The sequence below is a fragment of the Morus notabilis genome, unplaced genomic scaffold (assembly GCF_000414095.1).
Source record: "Morus notabilis unplaced genomic scaffold, ASM41409v2 Scaffold285, whole genome shotgun sequence".
Taxonomy (NCBI): domain Eukaryota; kingdom Viridiplantae; phylum Streptophyta; class Magnoliopsida; order Rosales; family Moraceae; genus Morus; species Morus notabilis.
In genome coordinates this window covers 24,946-32,236 of record NW_010363065.1, presented here as the reverse complement: position 1 = coordinate 32,236, position 7,291 = coordinate 24,946, and the positions used below count along the sequence as shown (strand labels likewise).

Sequence of the window (7,291 nt, the reverse complement as noted above, 5' to 3'; positions counted from 1 at the left end):
CCCATCTATTTGTTGTGGGGCATCCCATGTCTTTGCTTGGTTAAAAACAGGTCATTTTCCTACAAGTCTTCCCTCTTTTTTAGAGCAAGAAGCGCCCCGTTCATTTCACCGATTCGAGTTTAGAATTCGAGTTTTGTTATATCAAAAAGCTCTCAGAAACAGTCACATTTAACTTTTTTGCTACAGTAAAAAGCTCTCACATAAAGTCACATCTCAACTCGAATCAACGAACTAAACGGGCCCTATATATACATAATGTGTACGGCAAAAAAAACTTTATGATAAAGTATGAATAAATATACTTTATCAATCATAAATATTTACAATTGATTCAAAATCTTAACTCCTCGAATTCCTTTTATGATCAAAACTTAATTTCTTTAATTTTCCCCAATATACATATGGTATAATATTGTCTTGTAGTACTCTATAAAGATCTATGTGATGTTTGTTTTAAGGGTTCTGCTTGATTTAGGATCATAATTTTTGGTACTGTTATAGTGTTTTTCTCTCACAAAAAATTTAAATTTTAAAAATCGAAATCAAGAACTATAATTTTAAATCCATAAACTAAACGTCACCCTAATTGAGAATTTTGAGCTCAAACGCTCGTGATAATGGAAAAATATAACCTCATATATATTGTAACTAGTTTTTCTGCTTTTAGTTGTAATTGGAAATATTTGGTAGCAGCCATTGTATATGTTGTGCGCCAATAGAAATGCTTAAAATTAATTAACCTGATAGAGAGATGATACGAAATGAATGATTGATGAATTATTTTGTTGTCCACATAATATGATGGGACGTTAGTCATTGGTCAAGGTTTTGGAAGTCGTCTTTCAAGCTAAGGCACCTTTGTAATTGTCTTGTCACCTGTCTATCAAAGCTTTAGATTCACACATGATCGAGTGGTAGGGGCAACGCTAATTGTATCAATCACATTTTATATCATATGAAAACTACACGTACCACTATTATTATGATCTGCACATTATTATAATAGATTACCTCGGTGATCAAAGATTCGAGTGATAGGTGTCCTTTTTTGAGGATATTTAATGTGAAAGTTTGTACTTGATAGTCTAATACTAACTCGGTTGATTTTTAGTGCCCAAAATCGACTTTCCCACGTAAGCTTACCCCTAACACATTCGACGGGGTTGAGTGGCACGCTTCTCGTTAAAAAATAGGGTTTAACTATAGAGTATTCAACGAACATTTCTGTCAGCCTTTGTGAAGCTCATTAGATAGCCCCTTCTAGACTTTTTCTTGATTAAAAGAAAAAGTGAAAAAAAAGAAATAAAAATCTATTTAAGACTACAGCTGCATATGATCCAGCACATATATCATTAGCCTGCAAACAGTACTGGTCAAATTTTCTGTTCAAGCAAATCCCAATTTCATGAGCAAATAACATTACACACGTTGCTATTAATATTAAAGGAATCGTGGAAAATTTGCTTCAATAATCACGTGGTGAGCGGTGTGGTTTGACCTTTATCATGATCTTGCCTCTTATATATAATTATGTTTCATGTGTAATTTTTTTTCTCTACTGAACAAAGCTGTACGCCTCTAGCGTACATACTGGAAACCGATCCAAAATCCTACATAAATTGCATTTCCTAGTGCTACTTTATATACTCATGTATAAGTTTTACCAGAAAATCATAAAGAATATCCTCTAGGGTCGATATGTCAAATCCCTTAAACTAGGGGCCAAAGGAAAAGAAAATATAAAAGGTTCTCCCACTTTGAGATCAGATGCATGCATATAAAATGCAAACACTACTTGGTTGCATATCCTTATCAAAGAATCAAATATTTACTACGCGGATGAAGATAAGACCGAGACCAAACAAATCACTTTTCCTAGTAACATTAGCTAGGGAAGAGCTAGCCACAGCGAAACCAGAATTTTCAAATGCACGTGACGGTATAAAGTTATTAATTATGCATTTAAAATCTGATTCGAGACATTCTTATGAAAATATGAACATAATCAAATATGTAACACAATTTCCTTTTTTTATTTTATTTTATGGAATATGTAACACGTTGAGTGTGACAAACACTAATTAATGAATATTATTGGCCAAATCAAACATATAAGTATAGGAGAAGGAGATTATGTACTAAATGGACGTGGCACAAAAAAGTTCACAAGTAGAGTCACTTGATTTATAAAAGGAAATTAGAACTATATTTTTAATTGGAGAAAATAATTATTAGTACAAATAGAGACAAGACAACAGTTAAAAACCATCATTAAGACATACAATAATATTAAAAAGCGTTATTAAATCATTGTGTGATTGTATGTATTTGAGATTAACCACGATTTTTAAATGAGCTAATGCTAGCTATAGTGGGTCATTTAGTACGACGATTTCCCATATAATTTCTGTTGTTAAATGAGCAGCAAAAACAGAAAAAAAAAAAAAAAAGTTGTTTTCCTAGTTTTCTTAAGGGTGCATGTCTTGTCCGTGTGTTATATTATTTTATTTTTGAATGAAGAGAAGAACTGATATTAAGAAAATCTTAAACATACAAACTAAAGTTGGCCCCAAAAGAAAAGCCATCCGCACCCAAGCCCTAACTCAATATCATCAAAATAAAAGGGGAAAAAAATCAAATACTAAGTTCATTGAAAATTTAAAATAATTATAACAATCCTGAAGGGCAAACTGACCAAAACCAAAAACCAAGTAGAAAACCCCATCTTAAATCCTAACCGGCGGAAACTCTGGTCAAAAGACTAAGCCAAAAGAGTCACATCTATTATCCCATTTTTCTGTCTTCTTGGTTGTTAGTCCAATCAGTTTTGGACACCTCATTTAATCGTTTAAATATTTTGAGTATTTAGTTTTTATTCATACAATCATTAGTTACACTTACATGACACATGACAAATCATTATTGGAGGACAGTAAAAGGGATAGAAAAATTGAATTTGGATGCAAATCAAAACTATATCTTTGAAAATCAGTATCTAAAACATGAGACTCATAAAAACTTTACAAGTAAAACCTGGAAGGCAAAATTTAGTATCTTTTTAAAATAGGTTCAAAGGAGAGTTTAAATTTTGTGAGAGAAAACACTCTATCAGAACTTTTTAAATTGACTTTTTTTTTTTTTTTAAGAAAACAATATTTGAACAACAATTATGTAGGTTTGAATCCATAAACCAAACACGCTCTTAATAAAGAAAAAAAAGTGCCAATATGCTAGAAAGGAATTAAAGGAATAAACTAGAGCCCCTCAACAAAGCAATCGAAAAGGCAAGATCAATAAGAGGGAAGGCGTCAATATGGCATACGGATTTCCGAAATAAGCGAAAGCTCCACGCCACATTTTTTATTTTTATTTTTATAATTTTTCTTAAATTATGGTTAAATCCCCAAATTAAAGTAGTGTTAATTAGTATTTTTTTCCCCATTTTGCCAACAATAATCATTAGTAGTTAGTAGTTAGCGTTATTGATATGTCAAAATCTATAATATGGCAACAATAGTTCTTAAAAGTTCTGTAATTCAAACTGATTAATAATTTAAAAGTTATTTTTCCATTTTGTCGTTGCTTACTCAAAAATCACCCGGGAACAATTAATTAAAGTAGCACTTGATCCAAGTCATCAACTTAAATAGCGTCTTGAATACTCAGAGCTATGTAGGTTATTAATAGCTATATATATATATATGTGTGTATATATATATATATATATATATAGGGAGTACATATGCATGCATTTGGATATGGACACAGCAATGTTACTATTGCGAGGTCTAAGGAAGCGTCATTTGGGCAATTACGTGGAGGTTTTTTGTTGGAGACAGCTCATATGTTGCCAAATACGGAAGATAAGGCCTTAGATACAGTGACAATGATGTGCAAATTCTACGCTCACATGTTACCTTGTGCAACGAATTTAGAGACAGATTTTCTTGCACATCAGAATTGAGAGGCCGATAGATATATATCCCAGTGGAATAATCTTTTCTTAATTTTCAGGAGAGACTACTTATAGAATTTTTTGTATATTAGCAAAATTTTTTTTTTTTTGGTGAGTAATAGTAGAAGAATTAATTGTGAAATAACTTTTTTTTTAGTAAGGAATTGTTTAGAATATTTTAGTTGCTCAATTGTTATCATATGAGTTAAAACAGTCACACCAATGTCATTTTCATAGAGCAAAAATATTTCCATATGCAATATTTGTGTTAACAAAGTCCGGTAGAAAGTGGCATTGGCACTTGGTAAAATTCTTGTCCGTTGGATTAATATTTATAAAGCTCAATTAATGTTGAAAAGAGCCAAAATGGGGAGTCATATTGAGCCGAAAAGAAATATTTGACCTGTCGTCGTTCCTTTCATTATCAACCAATCAGAACTCACCACGATGAGGTAACGGCCATAAGTCAATCATAATTAAATTAGATGAAAGTTATTGAAATGACCAAAATAGCCACGAGGGTTTTACCAATTGGTTACGTAATATTATCTTGCATGCGCTTACGTGATCAGCTCACTGATACAGAGTGGTGACTAATGACTAAGATTGAGTAATTTTTGCTTATCACAATAAATAAAAAAATAAATAATAAAAATAAAGAATATAGTACTTTTTCACACTCGCAATCTAGAGGAGGAGAGAGAAACTTAAATATGACACATTTATTATTATTATTATTATTATTATTATTATTATTAATCTTTTTCCTGATTAGAAGACACGTCTCTTGGGGGGTGAACAAAGGGCGGTTCCAATTCCATTGACAAATAGTACATTTTCTTGCTCCCTTCTTTCCTATTTATATATCAACATTCTTACACGTATCCTTAAATCCTTACTTCTTTTGTTTTTCTTAGCTCTCAAGGCAATAATATTTCTGTTCTTTCACTAGCAGCTAGATATTTCCACAACTTAATTTTTTCTCTACCCCTTTTCGTTATTAACCAAAAGCTGTGGATATAATATGGGAAAAACTCCTTGTTGTGAGAAAGATGGACTGAAAAAGGGTCCATGGACGCCGGAGGAAGATGAGAAACTCATCGGTTATATTCAAAAACATGGGCATGGGAGATGGCGAACCCTTCCCAAGAATGCAGGTAAAGTTAATAGTACTATATATATATATATATATATTAATTCTCTCCACTTTTGATCATCACAATTTCATACAGATTGAATCTAATTTTAGACAATTCCATGTAAATAACTTCATTTTATTGTTTAATTTTTTTTTTTTTGTTTAGTAAAGTTAAATAAGGATAGAGATATTTATAAGATGGTTCTTAGTAATCACCATAGTTCTTTATGTATATAATGTAGAATGAAAGGATTACTAAGAAAGTCTGGGAGTCAGTCTGAAGGCGTAGTTGTTTGTGAAGCAGTTCAGTTTTCTATATTTTCTTGCTTTCATGATGATTGAATTATTAGTACGTAATGCACATAATATTGATATATGTATATATATATATGAGTATATATATATATATGTATTTATATATTATATTACATACGTATATGTGTGTGTGTGTGTATATATGCAACTTAATTCCATGTTATAATTATTGTATATACATGCAATAGTAGTGGTTGAATTGCATAATAACTCATCTAACTGGAAGTAACTTTGTTTTTATATGTTGTTGATAGGGCTGAAAAGATGTGGAAAAAGTTGTCGGCTTCGCTGGAGTAACTATTTGAGACCTGACATTAAACGAGGACGGTTCTCATTTGAAGAAGAGGAGACCATAATTCAACTACACAGTGTCTTGGGAAACAAGTGAGTACATGACCTTTTCCCACTTTCATCACCATGCACTTCTATACCTAACGACTTGATTATATTATTCCTTTTCATCTCTTTTTTGGTTAATTATAATAATTTCTTCGCTTCCATAATCAAATAAAATAGTATAATGATATATATGCTAGCTGGCTAACTATCTATATAAATGATGTTGTAGTTTTTGTACTTGTACAAAGACTACCTAGCTATACTTCATAGACTTCGCTTTACATTAAGGCCTGTTTTCAAGTCAATGGTATTAGTTGTCTCATTAATTGATGTAAGTCCTACATATATTGAATATGATCCATATCATAAAAAGTACGAATATTCTTCTAAAACTATGTTGTGTATCTCTATTTTTTTTTCTTTTTTTTTTTAAGTAAATAATAATAGAAAATGACTGATATCACAATTAACTTAGCGCATCTCAAATTGTTTTTCATTGATTTTGTTCTGTATATCTAATTTAAAATTATCTTTTTGTTGGTCTCTATCTTAGGTGGTCTGCGATTGCCGCTCGTTTGCCGGGAAGAACAGATAACGAAATCAAGAATTATTGGAACACCCACATAAGAAAGAGGCTATTGAAAATGGGAATTGACCCGGTGACTCACACCCAACGTCTTGATCTTCTTGAACTCTCATCACTTCTCAGCTCATCTCTTTACAATCCATCATCATCTCATCAGCAAATTCATGTCCAAAACCTGCTTGGAAATATGGGACCTCTTGTGAACCAAAACCTCCTCAACTTGGCCACAACACTCTTATCTTACCACCCCAAAACTACTAGTACTAGTACTAGTACAAGATTTAATGTTCCACAAAATGTTCAAGAAATTAACCCACTTAATGTCCATCAAAACCAATTCCAATCTTTCCAACCAAATGTTCAGCCTTGCACAATATCAAGCACTACTTCCAATACTAGTACTGTCCCTAGTTATCTAAACGACACGCAATTCATGCAATTAGCGAAAATGGATCCGTTATCTGAAAGCCTCACTAGTTGTACTAGTTGGCCTGATAGTTCTTTAAGCAATATGTGGCAAAACAGTGTTGGAGAACAAGCTTTATTCACTCCTGCAGAGAGCTATGCTGCCATGGCAAGTACAAATGGCTATCTGGATTCTACTCAGTCGTCGTCGATTGTCAATTCTTTGTCGGAAAACCAGGCTTTTGTTTCTTCTGAGGTTCCGAATAACATCGCGAATATGAGCTTCAGTTCGCTTCTATCAACGCCTTCTTCGAGCCCACATAACTTATATTCGTCATCAACAACTTATGCGAATAGCAAGAATACTACAACTCATGAAGATGAGAGGGATAGCTTCTGCAGCAATATGTTTTTGTATAGTGATATAGCAAATTATGGCTTAAACGGCAATGAATTTGTGTAAGCAGACGACAGTGTGTAGAATGCGCACAGCATGATTAGCAGTCTTTTTTCATGTTTAATTTTTCTTTTTTTGTTTTTTTTTTTGTTTTTA

General features: G+C 32.2%; 1 protein-coding gene across 1 annotated transcript; it reads left to right on the top strand.

Annotated features, from left to right (window-relative positions):
• Window positions 1-4,867: 4,867 nt before the first annotated feature.
• On the top strand, window positions 4,868-7,252 carry LOC21401672 (transcription factor MYB74). The gene is made up of 3 exons (XM_010103448.2): window positions 4,868-5,112; window positions 5,663-5,792; window positions 6,301-7,252. The coding sequence occupies exons 1-3, from the start codon at window positions 4,980-4,982 to the stop codon at window positions 7,199-7,201; spliced, it is 1,164 nt and encodes a 387-aa protein (XP_010101750.1). The 5' UTR covers window positions 4,868-4,979; the 3' UTR covers window positions 7,202-7,252.
• The last annotated feature ends 39 nt before the right edge of the window (window positions 7,253-7,291 follow it).